This window comes from Scyliorhinus canicula, chromosome 2 (genome assembly GCF_902713615.1).
Source record: "Scyliorhinus canicula chromosome 2, sScyCan1.1, whole genome shotgun sequence".
NCBI classification, from domain to species: Eukaryota; Metazoa; Chordata; class Chondrichthyes; order Carcharhiniformes; family Scyliorhinidae; genus Scyliorhinus; species Scyliorhinus canicula.
The window spans coordinates 30,308,513-30,327,955 of NC_052147.1; the positions used below are offsets into that span (position 1 = coordinate 30,308,513).

The 19,443-nt window shown below is 50.3% G+C and overlaps 1 protein-coding gene across 2 annotated transcripts in view; it reads right to left on the reverse strand.

Annotated features, from left to right (window-relative positions):
* Positions 1-19,443, reverse strand: part of LOC119951867 (sodium/potassium/calcium exchanger 4-like) — a 295,680-nt gene that overhangs the window by 260,654 nt on the left and 15,583 nt on the right. The window contains exon 1 of one of the 2 annotated variants that reach the window (XM_038775240.1): positions 9,030-9,108. The exons of the other annotated variant lie outside the window; for it this stretch is intronic. Coding sequence (XP_038631168.1) covers positions 9,030-9,057 — 28 coding nt within the window. The 5' untranslated portion in view covers positions 9,058-9,108. Of the gene's footprint in view, positions 1-9,029; positions 9,109-19,443 lie in introns of those variants that run through there. 2 annotated transcript variants of the gene reach the window in all.

The following is a 19,443-nucleotide window of genomic DNA, read 5'->3' on the forward strand; positions in this document are numbered from 1 at the left end:
AGGCGAGGGGCAAGGTTGAGAAGGCGGTGCTTTCAGGAATAACCTTTATTCCTGAGGAATGAACCTTGACTTGAGGAATTCTTGTAGCATGTGAAGGTCTTTTGCAAAGCTCAATTGTGAAATGAAAATGAAATGAAAATTGCTTATTGTCACGAGTAGGCTTCAAATGAAGTTACTGTGAAAAGCCCCTAGTCGCCACATTCCGGCGCCTGTTCGGGGAGGCTGTTACGGGAATTGAACCGTGCTGCTGGCTTGCCTTGGTCTGCTTTCAAAGCCAGCGATTAGCCCTGTGAGCTAAACAGCCCCTCCTTCTTGTATCCTCTTCAGCGTTTCTGTAATTCAGCAGTCACCTTGTGCATCTTCCGTTGTGCTTCTATTCTGCTGTTTAAGAGAGTTCTTATTTCTTCGTGCTGCTTTTGTACTTGATCTTGAAGGGCAATCAACTCTTCTTTCAAATATTTATTCTCTCGTTGGCTGTCCTCAGCAAAATTGCCCTCCCTTGGGGTCTCTGGCTGTCTTTAATGAAGTTGTCCTCCCTCAGGGTCTGTGGCTGCCCTCGGTGAAGTTGCCCTCCCTCAGGGTCTCTGGCTGCCGTCAGTGAAGTTGTCCTCCCTCGGGGTCTGTGGCTGCCCTCGGTGAAGTTGTCCTCCCTCGAAGTCTCTGGCTGTCCTCGGTGAAGTTGTCCTCCCTCGGGGTCTGTGGCTGCCCTCGGTGAAGTTGCCTTCTCTCGGGGTCTCTGGCTGCCCTCAGTGAAGTTGTCCTCCCTCGGAGTCTCTGGCTGCCCTCGGTGAAGTTGCCTTCCCTCAGGGTTTCTGGCTGCCCTCAGTGAAGTTGTCCTCCCTCGGGGTCTCTGGCTGCCCTCAGTGAAGTTGCCCTCCCTCAGGGTGTCTGACTGCCCTCGGTGAAGTTGTGCTCCCTTGGTGTCTGTGGCTGCCCTCAGTAAAGTTGCCTTCCCTCGGGGTCTCTGGCTGCCCTCGGTGAAGTTGTCCTCCCTCGGAGTCTGTGGCTGCCCTCGGTGAAGTTGCCCTCCCCCGGGGTCTATGGCTGCCCTCGATGAAGTTGCCTTCTCTCAGGATTTCTGACTGCCCTCAGTGAAGTTGTCCTCCCTCGGGGTCTGTGGCTGCCCTCGATGAAGTTGCCTTCCCCCGGGGACTCTGGCTGCCCTCAGTGAAGTTGCCCTCCCCCGGGGTCTCTGGATGCCCTCAGTGAAGTTGTCCTCCCTCGGGGTCTGTGGCTGCCCTCGGTGAAGTTGTCCTCCCTCAGGGTCTCTGGCTGCCCTCGGTGAAGTTGCCCTCCCCCGGGGTTTCTGGCTGCCCTCAGTGAAGTTGTCCTCCCTCGGGGTTTCTGGCTGCCCTCAGTGAAGTTGCCCTCCCTCAGGATTTCTGGCTGCCCTCAGTGAAGTTGCCTTCCCTCGGGGTCTATGGCTGCCCTCAGTGAAGTTGCCTTCCCTCAGGGTTTCTGGCTGCCCTCAGTGAAGTTGCCTTCTCTCGGGGTCTCTGGCTGCCCTCGATGAAGTTGCCCTCCGTCGGGGTCTCTGGCTGCCCTCAGTTAAGTTGCCCTCCCTCAGGGTCTCTGGCTGCCCTCAGTGAAGTTGTCCTCCCTCGGGGTCTCTGGCTGCCCTCAGTGAAGTTGCCCTCCCTCAGGATTTCTGACTGCCCTCAGTGAAGTTGTCCTCCCTCGGGGTCTCTGGCTGCCCTCAGTAAAGTTGCCTTCCCTCGGGGTCTCTGGCTGCCCTCGGTGAAGTTGTCCTCCCTCGGGGTCTGTGGCTGCCCTCGGTGAAGTTGCCCTCCCCCGGGGTCTATGGCTGCCCTCGATGAAGTTGCCTTCTCTCAGGATTTCTGACTGCCCTCAGTGAAGTTGTCCTCCCTCGGGGTCTCTGGCTGCCCTCAGTGAAGTTGTCCTCCCCCGGGGTCTGTGGCTGCCCTCGATGAAGTTGCCTTCCCCCGGGGACTCTGGCTGCCCTCAGTGAAGTTGCCCTCCCCCGGGGTCTCTGGCTGCCCTCAGTGAAGTTGTCCTCCCTCGGGGTCTGTGGCTGCCCTCGGTGAAGTTGTCCTCCCCCGGGGTTTCTGGCTGCCCTCAGTGAAGTTGTCCTCCCTCAGGGTTTCTGGCTGCCCTCAGTGAAGTTGCCTTCCCTCGGGGTCTATGGCTGCCCTCAGTGAAGTTGCCTTCCCTCAGGGTTTCTGGCTGCCCTCAGTGAAGTTGCCTTCTCTCGGGGTCTCTGGCTGCCCTCGATGAAGTTGCCCTCCGTCGGGGTCTCTGGCTGCCCTCAGTTAAGTTGCCCTCCCTCAGGGTCTCTGGCTGTCTTCGATGAAGTTGTCCTCCCTCAGGGTTCCCTGGCTTCACTTGGCAGAGTTGCCCTACCTCGTGGGTCTTTGGCTGTCCTCGGCGGAGTTGCCCTCTCTCCGAGTTTTATGGCTGCCCTCGGCGGAGTTGTCCTCTGTCTGGAGTCTCTCTTCCAATTTCCTGTCCATGGCTAGTCTCCTTTTGCTTGTACTTGCCACTTTAGATTGTCTACCACTTTAGAACAGTCACCATTTTTTTTTCCTCTCGGGCTGTCAGAGCTGTCAGCTATTCTGCGTTTGTTTTTTTTCCCGTGCTTTTCTGGGATCTTGGTGGTTGTCAGCCTCTTAGTTTTAAACTTTCAGAAAAATGGCTGCAAAGAGATCCCCTCTGGGCTCCGAAAGTCGACATCAGGTTGAATTCTGCCCTGTGGGGGTTTCAGCAGGCATGTTCTCATAGCTGTTGGTTTCTTTTGTCTTTGATTTCCCGTGCTTCTACAAATTTGTCAGGCTCTTTCTTGTTGAGCTACCAAACTTTTAAAACTTTTCCTTTTCAGAAGGAGAGCCACTGCAGGATATTGGTGTTCAAACTCTGCAGATTCTCTTCTATTTTTAATACTCTGCAGGTTATTTTTTTCTTTCTTGTACTAGGCATTGCAGGTTTCTGTATTTAACTCTGCCAGCCTTTTTTCAAAACTTTATAATTAGACCATAAGACATAGGAGCAGAATTAGCCCATCGGCCCATCATTGAATCATAGCTGATATATTTCTCATTCCCATTCTCCTGCCTTCTCCCTGGAACCCCGGATTCCCTTATTAAATCTATCTATCTCTGTCTTAAAGACCAGTGACTTGGACTCCACAGCCTCCTGCGGCAATGAGCTCCACAGATTCACCACCCTCTGGCTGAAGAAATTCCTTCTGAAAAATGAAATGAAATGAAAATCGCTTATTGTCACGAGTAGGCTTCAATGAAGTTACTGTGAAAAGCCCCTAGTCGCCACATTCCGGCACCTGTTCGGGGAGGCTGGTACGGGAATTGAACCATGCTGCTGGCCTGCTTTAAAAGCCAGCGATTTAGCCGAGCCCCTACAATCTCACCTCTGTTTTAAAGGATCGTCCCTTCAGTCTGAGCCTGTGCCCTCGGGTTCTAGTTTTTCCTGCGAGTGGAAATCTCCTCTACACGTTCCCTCTATCTAGACTTCTATTGCCCTATTGCAGCCATCTGTATCCTAAGCCTTGGGGCTACCACCTATTCTAAAATGTAAGGACAGCTTATTTTTGCTCACCTATCTTGCTGGTCTCTCACTTAGGGGTCTTGCAATTTTTCATCTGAAGGGCACGTCTCTTTAATTTTACTTCAGTTATTCATAACTTGGGATAGCGTTCTGGGTTCATGCATTTAGCTGCCACCTTTTGGATTGCTATTGATGATCACAGCCGATCACCATGGTAGTATTGCCATTGGCCATCACCGCCGGTACCATCGCTGGACACCAGGTTATGATATGGAGCACGATGATGGCTTGATGATGAGAGTTTGAGCCTTTTATGTTGAAACACAATTTGTTTTAACCAATCTTTAACTAATCACAGATCCAAATTATGGTCATGCATGATGTTGCTACTGCGTTGCAAGCAGGGTGCTTACTTGGTGTTCTGTTTCAAGCCTGCTCTCTCCCAGGGTTGACTCTATACATTATACCGTGCTATACTTCAGTCCCACGTTAACCCTTGCTGTGCCGAGTACGTTTACATTACAGCATGCTGGCACTTACCCAACAGTTATCTGGCATAAACAGGCAGGATGCAACCTGAAAATTATTTGGGGTCACTTATAGTCCCCTTCACAATCTTCATAACCCTGTAACCTAACGTACACATCTTTGGACACTAAGGGGCAATTTATCATGACCATTTCACCTAACTTGCACATCTTTGGACTGTGGGAGGAAACCGGAGCACCCGGGAGGAAACCCACACAGACACGGGGAGAACATGCAAACTCCACGCAGACAGCCATCCAAGGCTGGAATCAAACCCAGGTCCCTGGCGATGTGAGGCAGAAGTGCTAACCACTGTGCCACCGCACCCTCATGTATACAGCCGTTGAAAGGCCTAACCCTGGAAGTTGCTCCGAAAAGTTAAAATAGCGGACAGGTGAATTTCCGAGGCACATCTTCATATTGGCAGCGTCACACACTACAATTTCACTGCACTAGGGGAGAAATAGATAATTGGAGGATGATTCATATTCAATCGTTTTTACACTCTAATCCAGAGTCCACATGATTCTCAATGTTTGCTATTATATCTTAGAAACTTACTGATATGTTGGAACACTGCAGCCTCTAAATACCTCCGAATGCCTCTCTCCCATCATTAACCTGAGTGCACCATCCCTTTGTAATCTAAATGAAGCCATATGCTGTGCATGTGCAGTTATGCAACAGTGAAATATAAACGGGGTAATTTCAAATTACCACAAGATCCAAGATTTTGCGGATCTGCTTCCAGTTGAAGTATTTCCATATCAAAGAGCATCAAATTCAGCAAATAAAGAAAAATCTGGAAGGATAAATTAACTACTACTGCATAATCACCCAGAGATTCTTGCTTGACAACCCATGCCTGCTGTGCAGCACAGGAACCTGTAATGGTAAAATCAAATCCTTTCCAAAAGCATTTTCTTTCGGTCCAGACGATATTAAATGACAACATTCAAACAAATTCTAAAACGAATTGGCTGCCACCCCACATTCCGCTTGCCTGCCGCCAACCAGCACACAAATTGAAAGCAACTTCAATTTGTTTTTGTCTCTCGTTAAAGGTTGCAGGTATTTTCCCTTGCTTCCTTTCAGAGCTGTGTGATCTTTTTAAATGCCACTCTGTATCAGCATTTGGAAGCGATCTGGTAGTTTCTCCCTCTCTCCCACTCTAACGCTATGATTTCTCCCGCGTCTTCAGTGGAAACACTTACTTTCCTCTGGAGGCTTCTCCAGATGGTGCGGCTGAACCCAGCACCTCCACCGGTGTGGAATTCAGATGTGAACCTGCGTCAGCTCCAGATATAGAAAGCCAGTGGGCTACACCACAGTATTACCTCATTCTGGCAGCTTCTTCCATCTGACCACTCTGACCATGTGCTCTCAAATCATCTGTTCTTTTGACTAGCTCCTCATTTATTTTGGTCTACTTTGTAATTGTTTCACTTCATTCAAAGACTGGACTTGACCTTGACTCCCTCACGCAGTGTCAAAGAGATCAACTTGGATATGCATGCATATATGGAACAGGAATGAACAGTGTAACGCTGATCCTGGGAGGATACACCACACTTATCCCTACCACAATCAAAGCGATGTGCATTGGTGGTAATTTTAGCTTTTTTCCCCCCTCGTAGTGAGAATAGGGGTGAAAGGGAGAGGGGCGATCTGACATTGCCCCATTTGTACTGCCACCGAAAGTTGAGCTTACCCCTTTTATACATAATCTTTTAGTTTTGTCTCCATGTCGCTATGTGTTTTTTCTTATGCCAAACTCCTGAACATTTGTGACGAACCTTCTGAGACATCTGATCGAACACTTTCCGAAAATCGACATCTACCGCATTCCCTTCATCAATCCAATTGGCTGCATCTTCAAACAATTTAATGTTTGCCTAAGAGCACTTGCCATCACAAAGAAGAAAATCTTTGTTCATTGTCCTTGGTGGTTCCATTTTATATTTAAATACTCACTACCTTAAGGAAGCTTAACAGGAGTACAGGAAATGGAAACCACACGCATTTATTTGACTAATAACCTGCAATCTGGCTAAAACAGGCACTCAAATCAAAGAAAGTCAGCACTATAAACGCGGCAAAACAAAAGCAATAAAAACTTCCAAACTTAAGTCTCTGCTGTCATGTTACGGATTGCAGCTCTCTTCAGTTTCAAAGGGTAACAAGCCTCCACCATCTGATTTCACAGAATCACAGAAAAAGGCCCTTTGGCCCATCGAGTCTGCACCGCCACATGAAAGGCACCCGATCTGCCAATCCTAATCCCATTTGCCAGCACTTGGCCCATAGCCTTGAATGCTAAGACGTGCCAAGTGCTCAGGCTGGGACTTTTTAAAGGATCTGATTGCCTCTGGTAAAGTTTGAATGATGAGGGCAGAGCTTGTGAACCCAGCACTGTGCAGCACTGGAGAATAGATGTGCAAACTCCTTTTCCTCCAACAGCAGAAATACCATTGAACAGTACAAATGTAGCTGCACAATACCATTGATCTTAAAACGCACCTGCCATGGTAGCATTCGGTGCAGTACAATGGTGGTAAGTCATTGAGGCACTTCATTACCACTGCATTAATGAGGAGTGGCGAGCAGAAAGGTTGACTGTGATATAATTAACAATAGCTTAAAGTAACTTGTGGTGTCTGTGAAATTAAAGCACTCTATTACACATCTTGTGGAAGCACACAATAAGGCTGTTGTAATCACAATCATCCACCAGCTAATTCCTAGTTGGATTCTGTTGAGCGTATTCCTTCGAGGAATTCTTCTTCTTATCCTGCTTTCGAATTGATTTCCTGCCACCCCTCTACTAGAGGTGTTGACTCTTTCTTGGGGTCCAATTGGACGGATGTCGGTGACCCAGCAGCATGGGCAAGGTAGGCATTGCTCACAGGAGCCATGAGTATCAATGGATCATTGGATTATGGGAAGGGGAGGGTGGGGGTTCTTCACAGTCTAGTACGACGCAGCCCTCTTATGATATTCACACACATCGAATCACCGGATAACATTCAGGAGTGGGATTTCTGACTGAATTTCCAGCTCAATCCAGGGACACTTTCATCCCTGGTTGGCCTCCTACTGACAGGCTGAGGTTAGTAAGGCCAGCATTAAACCTTAGGCCTTCTTGGTCTGCCCGTCTCAGCCACAAATTATCTGAGTCATCAAGGAAACTCCAGCATTGGCACTGAAACGCAGGGCTGCCTTATTCCAGAAGCAATTTTTGAATGTAATGATGTTGTAACCTTGCCACAATAATGCTATTTTTCCCTAGTCATATTGTCATAAACAATAAGAGAATATGACATTGAAAATACAAACTGGCAAACATTTACAAACCTGATCCCACTGCAAAATATAACGGGCTGGATTCTCCGATTCTGAGGCTATGTCCTCAAGCCGGCATGGGAACGCTGGTGTTTCCCGCCTGAACATTCTGTGCAAAATGGCCACCAATCCTCTGTGTAGCTGGGGGCTAGCATGTCGGCAGCATAGAGCACCCAGCTCTAGCTGCCGATACGGCCCGGATAATTGCCGGCTCCATGGCCGCGCACACACACAACGGTGGCCTGCAGCGGCCTTGCAGTGCATCATGGCGTCAGCCGCTCGCGTACCCGTCCTGCAAAATAGTGCCCCCCCTTTTGGCCACGTGCCTCAGACCACCCCCCTACAGTGCCCCCAGCCCCTGATAAAGTCCCTCATGCCCGCGGATCGGCCCTCCCCTGTCTGTGGCAGAGCTGGACTGAGTCTGCAGCCGCCACACCAAGTTCCTGATGGGTGAGATCTCGGCTGGCCGGGGGCGGAGCATCAGGGGCTGGGCTTCAGGCAACGGCACATTGCGAAAACGGCAGCGCCCCCGATTTGATCGGGAAATTTGATTCCCCGGCCGAACACGATTTCGGTATCGGCAACCAGAGAATCCCACTCAAGGGCCGGGATTCTCCCCTACCCGGCATGGCGGGGGTTCCTGGCGAGTTGGAGAGGCGTGAACCACATCGGCGTTGGGCCGCCCCGAAGGTGCGGAAGTCTCTGCACCTTTAGGGGCCAAGCCCTCACATTGAGGGGCTAGGCCCGCACCAGAGTGGTTCCAACTCCGCCGGATGGCGTGGATGGCCTTTGGTGCCACGCCAGCTGGGGCCGAAAGGACTTCACCGGCCGGCGTAAGTCCGTGCATGCGCTGGAGCGTCAGCGGCTGCTGACGTCATACCGGCGCAAACGCAGGGGAGGGGGGTCTCTTCCGCCTCCACCATGGTGAAGACCATGGCGAAGGCGGAAGAGAAAGAGTGCCCCTACGACACAGGCCTAACTGCCGATCACTTCCAAATGCTGATACAGAGTTTCACTCCCCCCCCCGGGGTCGGATCGCCCCACGCACCCCCTCCCCCAGGGCCCCGGCGCCCGCCCGCGCCGCCAATCCCGCCGGTCAGGTAGGTGGTTTAATCCATGCCGGCGGGATAGGCCTGTCAGCGGCAGGACTTCGGCCCATCGCGGGCCGGAGAATCACCACGTGGGGCCCGCCGATCGGCGCGGGGGGCATGCCAACCGGCGTGGCGCGATTCCCGCCCCTGCCAAATCTCGGTGGGCGGAGAATTCGGGACACGGCGGGGGCGTGATTGGTGCCGGCCCCGGGCGATGCTCCGACCTGGCGGGGGGTCGGAAAATCCCACCCCTTGTTTCTTAAAATATAGCCAACAAATACAAAGCACCTACCCAGCAAATCTATCTTTGATCCAGCTTGAATTCCATGTGTGGGTCATCAATTGAAGACAGATTCACTCCCCCTTGTCTGTGCACCCCTACGGTTGACAATAGGACTAATATGCAACTGAAAGGTTGGAGCAACTTTGACTGAGACACATGATCATATGGACCTGAACTTCTGCTTCAGATTCCAATTCATCAGTGCTCTTTTCTAAACCACTCCAAAATGTTTAGAGCTGCAAACATCTTGCTCGTTAAAGACATACCTGAGTGACATCTACCTGAACCAGCCATAAAGTTGGCATCCAGGTTGTAAATATGCAAATTCAGATCATTCGGAAGAACTCTGGAATTGATCAGTCTGGATGTTTAAATAGTTCCGGAGTTGACCACGGATATGGACAGCATCCCATGCCTGCCCACCTGAAGCTTTGGAGATTTTCTGATAATCTACTTGCCCTTTGTGGGCATTTATAGCCAGTGTCTCAGATATCCCACATCGAGCCCCATTATCTCCAGAGTCATCTCCTAACAACCCTTACCATGTCCACTTAAAGCTAACATGAACAAGGCATCTCGCAGAAACGCTGCCTCCGCTCAGTACAAACTAAGCAAATTGAGACTTGCAATGCATCCTGGCATGAGGTGCCCAACAGGGCTACATTTTAATGTCAGAGCTAATTCAGAGGCAGAGCAGAGTAAATGGAGCACAGGTTCCCCTTAGATCTCTGTTGCCATAGCAATGACATTTGCAGACACCTCCTCACGTCTTGTGTGCTGAGCATGTGCGCAGATCCAAATGAAGGGTTCCTTCAGCCTCCCAGTATCCGTCCTTTGACACTGAAATGGCAACTGCTCAGTAAGTGTAAATTGTGCAGAGGGCCGCTGACAGTAGGCATGGTCACATTGTGCCATCACCCCAAGGGGAATAAATGCAAAGTGTATTTTCACACAACTGTTCAAAAATGAATAACTCAAACAGCAGTGGCAAAATAAAAACAGGAAGAAGTCTCACAGCACCAGATTCAAGTCCAACAGGTTTATTTGAAATCACAAGCTTTCGGAGCGCTGCTCCGTCATCAGGTGAAGTGACCTGGTGTTGTGAGACTTCTTACTGTTGTGAGACTTCTTACTGTTCTTACTGTGCCCAACCCAGTAAAAACAGAGGCTAGCCTTCCTCTGCTTTTCCAGCAGCCAAAGTACTTCAATCCTTGTCCCAAATTCTTCCATGAGGGAAATTATACAATCTGTTTGAAGTTCCCAGCAGAACAAGATGCATTTTTATGCTCACTGTGGCCTAGTTAAAAGAACACAGTACAAGCCCCCAGGGAGGATGAAGAGCCAGCTGCTTCTGGGGTGGTGGTATCAGACAAAACTGATCCGAATGATAGATGCAGCGGTTTCATGTTTCAGTGGCTATCATATCTTTGCGTCAGTGTGTGACAATTAAAGGTTTGCAGGCATGCATTTTCCAAAGACTGTGCTTCGTTAATACTGGACACAGAACCTTTCCATTTGACAAGCGCTATCAATTTCTGTCCTCTCATCGTTATGTCCAGATTTTGAAAGGAGAATGCGTGCAACGGTGTGATGTATGATGGCAGTCTATAACCAATTACAATGGTCTCCATGGAGCCTTTATAAAATAAATGCATTTTAAGGCAGGAAAGCAAAGTTATAAAGCTCAGGCAGCAGTAGGTAAAGTATCTGCCCAGCCTTATGGTTACAAAACGACAACGTGGGGACTTCTCCGAGTTGGCTTCGGTTCCCTAGTGTCGAATATTTCACAGTTGTAACTATTTATGAATTCTTCCCTCCCCCCCTGCCTTGTTGAGGATTGAATCTTTGAAGAGGGAAGGCATGTGGTCCAGCACATAGAATCACTACTGTGCAGAAGGAGGCCATTGGGCCCATCAAGTCTGTACCAACCATTGAAGGAGCCCCATGTCCCCACCTTATCCTCATACCCCAGTAGCCCCACCTAACCTTTTGGACACTTAGGGGAAATTTAGCATGGCCAATCCATCTAAACCTGCATGTCTTTGGACTGTGTGGTGGAAACCAGAGAAGACCCACGGAGAACGTGCAGACTCCGCACAGACAGTGACCCAACTGGGAATCGAACCTGGGACCCTGGTACTGTGAGGCAGCAGTGCTCACAACTACGCCACCGTGCCACCCAAATTATTGCTTTGGTTAGTTTGTCACAAGCTTCAGAAAATTAGCTGTGCATATGGAGTTAGGTCGCAAATCGTCCGACGATAGCTGACTGAGTGATGGAATATCATTGAGAGGTTAAATGGTCTACTCCTATTCCTATATTCATAGTATTAAAACAGAGCCTTTTATGCATATTTCTCAATCCACTCCTGCTTGGAGGCTGCAGTCAACAATGCCAAAAATATTGGAATGGTGGCCATGTTGCCAATACAGTTCCAGGAACAGAATTTTCTCGACAGAAATTGGTATTCATTGCACCCGTCTTATGCCCAACAAATGGCCCAAGGCATATCAATATTGACCCTGGTAACTCTTCTGCATTCTGTCCTCAAGTTCAGGGATGAACTTCCTCTCCCTACAGTATCCTACCTTTCTGCAGCGCTTTGTTAAGCAACTGCCTTCGAAGAATCTGAGCATCTCCTCTTATTTTCCGCATCAAAGCCAAAGATCAAGGGGCTTTCGACACAGTGGCTGAGAGGTGTGCACCGATAATCCAGACAGCACAACTTGCATTTATATAGGGCCTCTGGCATAGAGGCACTTTGCCAGAGTGCTATCAAATAAAATTTGACAGAGCCACACAAGGAGAAATTAGGACAAATGATCTAAAACTGAGATAAACATCTTTTTTTTTAAATAAACATTTTATTGAGGTATTTTTTGGTTTTCCGAAATAAAGAACATACATGAATCTATAAACATAATGCAAAAGGCGTCTTCCTCCCTTATAGGTCCCACCTTTATTACCCCCCTACTCTAAGCTAAACTAACCCCTCCCCTTCTGCTGAAGATCAATTTTCCGCAAAGAAGTCGACGAACGGTTGCCACCTCCGGGTGAACCCTAACAGTGACCCTCTCAAGGCGAACTTGATTTTCTCCTGACAGAGAAAGCTAGCCATGTCCGATAGCCAGGTCTCCAACTTCGGGGGCTTTGAGTCCCTCCAAGCTAATAGTATCCGTCTCCGGGCTAACAGGGAAGAAAAGGCCAGTCCGTCTGTCTCTTTCTCCTCCTGCATTCATGGATCTTCCGACACCCTGAAAATCGTCACCTCTGGACTCAGCGCCACCCTTGTTTTTAACACCATGGACATGACATCTGCAAACCCCTGCCAAAATCCCCGAAGCTTCGGACATGCCCAGAACATGTGGACATGCTTCGCTGGTCCTCCTAGTGCATTTTGCACACCTGTCTTCCACCCCAAAGAATCTGCTCAGCCGCGCCACTGTCATGTGAGTCCGGTGAACGACCTTAAATTGTATCAGGCAGGGGCAGCACGGTGGCCTAGTGGTTAGCACAACCGCCTCACGGCGCTGAGGTCCCGGGTTCAATCCCGGCTCTGGGTCACTGTCCGTGTGGAGTTTGCACATTCTCTCCGTGTCTGCGTGGGTTTCGCCCCCACAACCCAAAAATGTGCAGAGTAGGTGGATTGGCCACGTTAAATTGCCCCTTAATTGGAAAAAATAATTGGGTAATCTAAATTTATTTTAAAAATATTGTATCAGGCTGAGCCTGGCACATGTTGCGGACGCATTGACTCTACTCAACGCGTCCCCCCATAGACCATCCTCTATCTCCCCTCCCAATTCCTCTTCCCACTTGCGCTTCAGCTCCCCAGTCTGCATCTTCTCTGACCCCATAAATTCCTTCTAAATGTCCAAGATGCTCCCTTCTCCCACCCACCCTCTGGAAACTACCCTGTCCTGTATCCCCCTTGGTGATAAGAGCGGGAAGGTTGACACCTGCCTGCGTAGGAAGTTCTGCACCTGCAGGTACCTGAATTTGTTTCCCGTCGCCAATCCAAATTTCTCCTCCAGCTCCCTCAAGCTAGGAAAGTTCCCCTCTATAAACATATCCCCCATCCTTCAATCCCTGCTCTCTGCCATCTCCGCAACCCCCCGTCCATTTCCCAGGGCAAACCGGTGATTATTACAAATTGGAGACCAAACCGATGCTCCCTCTGCTCCCACATGCCTCCTTCATTGACCCCAGACTCTCAGGGCTGCTACCACTACAGGGCTGGTGGAGGACCGTGCCGGCGGGAACGGCAGAGGCGCCGTTATCAACGCACCTAAGCTGGTGCCCTTACATGAAGCCGCCTGCATATGCGTCCTTTCCGACCCTCTCCCCACAACCCACTTTCTGATCATGGCTATGTTTGCGGCCCTATAGTAGTTACTGAAGTTTGGCAGCGCCAGCCCGCCCTCTCCCCGGCTCCGCTCAAGCATCCCTCTCTTTATTCGCGGGGTCTTGCCCGCCCATACAAAGCCATTGATGAGATAAACATCTTAAACAGGAAAGAGAGATTGCGAGGCACAAGTGGGGGGAACATACAGAAATCCCAGTGGATTGTTGGCCTGGAAGAGATAACAGAGATGCAGAAGCAAGCTAATAAATCATCTAGTGTCTGAGAAAACAATTTCTGTTTAGCATATTAATCACCCTTGATCTGGGTGCAATTCTTTCAAACTGGAGAATATACATTGGGAGCGGGCGCGAGTCCCAGGCGAGAACGAGCCCAGACTGGGAAGGGACAGCAGAGATCAAATCAGCCTAACAGCCTGCAGCAGAACTTGTCGATGAGAATCGGGATCGATGTTGTGGCATTCCAGAGCTTGGCCTCTCGCAAACAACCTAGCACGGATCGCAGCTCCATCATGTCAGCCAATCCTGCATTTCACAGTGAGTGCAATGTTCTCTGATTTAGCTTCAGCTCATCTACTAAAACTGCTCTTCTGCCTTTGGCAGGGCAGCTAGTCCGCCCAGCAGCTCTCCCAGTCCCCAGAGCACGTCGGAGGATGAGGGGTCTCAGGAAGAACTGTCACAGCACTCACCCATAGCGCTGATCCACCAGTGCAAGAACACACCTCAGTGAGGCATAGTTTAAGGTTAGGCTCAGGGACACTTTCTGGAGAACACTTCACAGACAAGGTGGAGACCAGCCATGTGCTCAGTCCCAGTATGATGATGATGAACCTCTGGAAGCAGCTGTCAGTTCACTGGTGGCGATGGAAAGGGAGACAGCGGAACAATGGGCAGAGATATGACACTCACTCAGCAAACTAAAGCACACGATGGACGAGTCCGTCTGAATTTTACCTGACGTTGACTTCCGGGGGCGGCTATGAAGGAGTAAGTCGCACATTTGGTGGCTCCCGCTCGGGTCGGACTTTTGGACCTTCCCCACCGACTTTTTTCTGGTTTTAAACTGTAAATTCGAAGGCTGAGGTAACTGGGCACCGTTTCCACGCATCAGTGTATGAAGAAAAGAACCAGAAGTGCACGAAAAGGCAGAAATAAAAAGACAGGCACGGGCTGGGCTGAAGCTGCAGCAGGAGACAACATGGCGGAGGATCGGACCCCTAGTGTGTCGGCCCAGCGATCAACGGAGCAGTTGATGCAGCTCATCCAGGACGGCTTTGCCAAGCAGAAAGGGGACTGCCTGGACCCGATAAAAGAGTTGATTGATCGGCTGGAGCACAGATTGAACGCCCAGGATCGGGCGATCCAGAAAGTAGAGAAGGCGCTGGCTGAGCAGGAGGAGCATCAAACAGCGGTGGAGCTGGAGGTGGGGATGCTGCGGGACCAGCAGAAAAGGCTTCTGGAGAAGGTGGAGGACCTAGAGAATAGGTCCCGTCAACAGAAATTACAAATTGTCGGGCTCCCGGAGGGGTCTGAGGGAGCTGATGCTGGGGCATAGGTAGCCGGTATGTTTGAAAAGCTGCTGGGGGAGGGGACATTCTCCCAACCCTTGGAGGTGGACAGGGCGTACAGAGCGAAGAAGCCGCAAACAGGGAATCCCCCGAGGGTAATGGTGGTGAGATTCGACAGGTTCCCGGATAAGGAATGTATTCTTCAGTGGGCCAAGCGAACGTGGAGCTGTAAACGGGACAACAGTATCCAGGGCCTGAGTGTGGAGGTGGCCAGGAAAAGGGCAGGCTGCAACCAAGTTAAGTCACTCTTTTTCAAGCAGCAGGTGAAGTTTGGGCTGCTGTATCCGGCTCGTCTCTGGGACACACACGAGGACTAGCATCATTATTTTGAGTCGCCCGAAGACGCGCTGGACTTTGCGAAAAGAAAAGGACTGGTGGTGGACGGAGAACTTTTATTCAACTTTTTGGCTTATATTTGTTTGTGTTTTTCTCTTCTGTTTTTGAGTTCTGTTGAAGAAGGGGGAAAAAAGTTTTTGTTTTTGGGTTTTCTTTCTGGTGAATGTTGGCAATGCTTTTTGCTTTGATTTGCACTTTTGTGGGATGGAGACGTGCTTGTTTGGATTTCAGTTTTTCTTTCAGTTGGGTGATCCTGTGGGGATTGTTAGATGAGGAAATTTGTTTTTATGAGTGGGGGGCGGGGGGCAGTGAGGGAATAATAAGTGGGAGATTAGCTGGCACCGGGGGTGGGGGCCACCAAGCTAGCTGGGTGAGCTAGCTCACGGAAGTGCAGTGGGGGGTGTGCATATGTTTAGTTTATTGTATGGGTTAGGTTTCAGAGTGGTGTTGCTGGGGGAGGGGGGGTAGTTGTTCTGCTGATGAGGGAGGGACTTAAGTTGAGGGACCGAAAGGAGGTCAGTGGAGGGGCCGGAGGAGGCGCGGCGCATGGGCTGAAGGCGGGCCCAAGAAAGGGGATGGCTAATCGGCGGAGGGGGGGGCACTGTGCCCCCCAACTAGACTGATAACTTGGAATGTTCGAGAGGTAAATGGGCCGGCTACGAGGGGACGTGTGTTTGCGCACCTGAAGGGACTGAAGGCGGACGTGGTAATGTTGCAGGAGATGCACCTTAGAGTAGCGGACCAGGTTAGATTGAGAAAAGGCCGGGTCAGTCAGGTATTTCACTCAGGGCTGGACACAAAGACTAGAGGGGTTGCGATCTTGAATTCTACCTGACGTTGTGGCTCCGACATGCGTGCACCTCAAGGTCACCGTGGGAAGTTGGCAACCGCCATGGAGACCTTGGTCCAGCAGGTCCCACCAGATTTGCGCTCGGTCACACGCTCTGCTGGGCACTATCAGGATGTAGGCCACATGGGGAATAGGCACCTCAGCCTCTCTCCAGGTGCCCCACCTCCGGCAGGAGCTCTGCCACAGCCCTCTGGCACCGACAGAGTGAATGTCAGCTGGACACCCTTAGGGCCTAGATCCAGGACACTCCTAGATGTCCGCAGCTGCTCAGAATCCCCTCAGACTGTGCCCGCACCAACTCCAGCAGCGCAAGGCACCGAGAGTGCGTTTGCCCCTGGGCAGGACACCCTAATGAGACCCTTCATGGCCCAGTCCACAAGAGGACATTCACCAGGTCATCACAGACATCAGGATGTAGCAGTCAGCAGGCTGCCTCCGTCCCTGTTGTGGATGTTGGGGCTGCACCAAGACATAACGGTAGGGTTAGGAAAGTTATGTTTTGATGTCACCTCAAGGTCATAGATGTTCCATCATGGTGAATAAATTGCACTTTTTGAAAATTTTGAAAACCATTCCACGGGAGTGTGAATGCAATAGTCAGATGGAAGCATTTTGGTTCGAATCTTTGCAATCTTCTTATTCCAAGGTTCGGCCATCCTCACACTCAGCGTGTCCCCTTTGAAGATTAACATTCCTGTGATGCCACCGTCAATGCCACTGTGTGTTGTCAGGGAGGTGTGTGTAATTCTTTATTTGGCATGTACGATGCGAATTCTCAATCATTAGTCCTCAAGGCAGAGCAATGGCTGATCAGGGCTCATCAGATATGTTACTCTCTGTGTAACTGAGTGTCCTAACCGTCCCAAACTAAGACATGCACTTTCGATGGGGGCCCTAGGTTGGTCCACACTTCCCTCACAGTGGGAAACCTTCATTTCCTTGCTGGACTTGAGTTGAGAGAGTGAGCACATTACCAGAACACTGATGACCACAGCTAAAATCTGACCACAGTGAGTTATGAGCACTTATGGCCCAAGGCACAATGCAAGACCCATCCTCTCAGTGAAGGTTTAGCTATTCCTCCAGAAGTCACAAAATGGCTTGGAAGGCTAGGAGGAGATGTCTCCTGATGAACAAAATTAAAGATATATTCCTCTTGGAACCTTTCAGCTATGAGGGCATTATGGGCATGCCTCCCACCCTCTCATGTTGCCCCTCAGCTATGAGGGCATTATGGGCACGCCTCCCACCCTCTCATGTTGCCCCTCAGCTATGAGGGCATTATGGGCACGCCTCCCACCCTCTCATGTTGCCCCTCAGCTATGAGGGCATTATGGGCACGCCTCCCACCCTCTCATGTTGCCCCTCAGCTATGAGGGCATTATGGGCACGCCTCCCACCCTCTCATGTTGCCCCTCAGCTATGAGGGCATTATGGGCATGCCTCCCACCCTCTCATGTTGCCCCTCAGGTATGAGGGCATTATGGACAAACCTCCCACCCTCTCATGTTGTCCCTCAGGGTTTCCTGCATCTCCTCATCTCCATTTTACGAAGAGGGCTTCTCCTCCTCCTCCTCCAGTTCACCCTTGGACAGGACCTCACCTCTCTGCTTAGCCAGATTGTGAAGGGTACAGCAAACTGCAATGATGCGGCAGTGTGTCTTGCAGAGAACCACGTGAGTGGTCCAGGCATCTGAACCGTACCTTCAGCAGTCCAATGGTCTGCTCTATGAGAGCGTGTGGTGATGTGAACAGCATTGTACCTTTCCTCGGCTGGAGTCCGAGGGCAACGCACCAGAGTCGTGAGCCATTGTTTCACTGAGTAGCTCTTATCCCCAGAAACCAACCCTGCAGACATTCTGACCCCTCAAAGATCCCAGGCACCTGGGTTGACTGAGGATGCAGGAGTCAATGCAACTCCCAGGGAATCGAGCACAAACATGCAGTATGTGCTTAAGCTAGTTGCACACTAACTGCACGTTGACCGAGTGGAAGCCCCTGTGGTGAATGATCAAGGGTTGCTGCAAGGGAGTCTGTTCAGCCACATGAGTGTAGTCTATTGCTCCTTGCATTCTTCGGAACCCAGAGATAGTCACAAAACCCCTGAATCTCTGAGCTTAGTTATCCTTGTCCAGAATAAAGTTTACATAATGGTGGGCATTGGTCGCCTCCTGAATGCACCGATATGTTGCTCACTGAGGAATCCTGTACAGGTCCCTAGCTGCTTCCCAAAAAGACCAGAGGCAAAGAAATTGAATGCTGCTGTCACCTTCAGAGCCACTGGCAGGAAGCCTCCAAACTCACACGATGCCAGGTCATCTTGGAGCAAGTGGCATACATGGCAGACCAGATCTCTGCACAATTGCGGGATTGCCCTGCACGGTCTCCCACTCATTTGTAGAAAGGGGATTCATAGATGACAGACCTTTGGTATTGATGGTCATCTCCGTAACCGGAGTCTCTGCTCCTCAGCTTCCTGTAGAGGCTCACGCTCCTCGTGGCCTTGTTGCAGATGCTGTGCCTCCTGCGGGAGCTGTGCATGTAGACTCCTTTCTCTCCTTCGCCTCTTCTCTGGAATGAGGATTTGTAGAAAAGCTCCCCAGACCATTGGATCGATCCTCACTTTTGGATCCTCTCTGAAAAGGGACAGCGCAGAAGGAGGCCATTCGGCCCATTGAGGCTGCACTGACCCAACACTGAGGGGCAATTTAGCATGGCCAATCCACCTAACCTGCACATCTTTGGGTTGTGGGAGGAAACCAGAGCACCCAGAAGAAACCCACACAGACACGGGGAGAAAGTGTAAATTCCACAGGGTGAACAAGGCTGGAACTGAGTCCAGGACTCCAGCACTGAGTCCAGGACTCCTTTGCGCAGAATTTACATCTGGAGCCCTGTGGGGGTGAGAACATGTGAATTACCTCATTGAACCAATGTGGCTTTGAACTCCATTCATTAACGTGGCAAAACTATGAGCATTTGGCTGCTCATGTCTGAATGACTGGAATCCGTTTGGCCACTGATGAATCGCACTAATTGTCAACCCGTGACTCCTCTTCACTGATGAATGACTGAGTTGATGTAGCTGTGTCCCCTTCACTATAACCTTCACTCCCCAAGGTTGCATTCCTGTCTTCCACTATGTAGCTTTGCTAACTTTTATGTGACCTATTGAGTTGTGCCGATCCTTTTCACAGTGAGAAACTAGGAATCTGGCTTGCTCTTGTTCCCTGGGTAATGGGCTCAGAGTGTTGTCTAATTGACTGGGGCCCTGTCCACTGTAGTGGCATCAACAAATCGACGTTTCAGGAGGAACCCTAGAGGCCGGTTTTGTGGTCCTCCCACACTTAATCATAGTCCTCCCAGACAGAGTCGATCTTACTTCAATTTTGGGAGGCTCTATTTTACATGAGCGTCGAGATGGTGGTGCTGCACCTGTATTACAAGACGGAGTTTGACTTTCCCTCCCTCACATGTGCGTGTGAACACAGAACATACAGGGCAGAAGGAGGCCATTCGGCCCATCGAATCTGCACCAACCCACTTAAGCCCTCACTTCCACC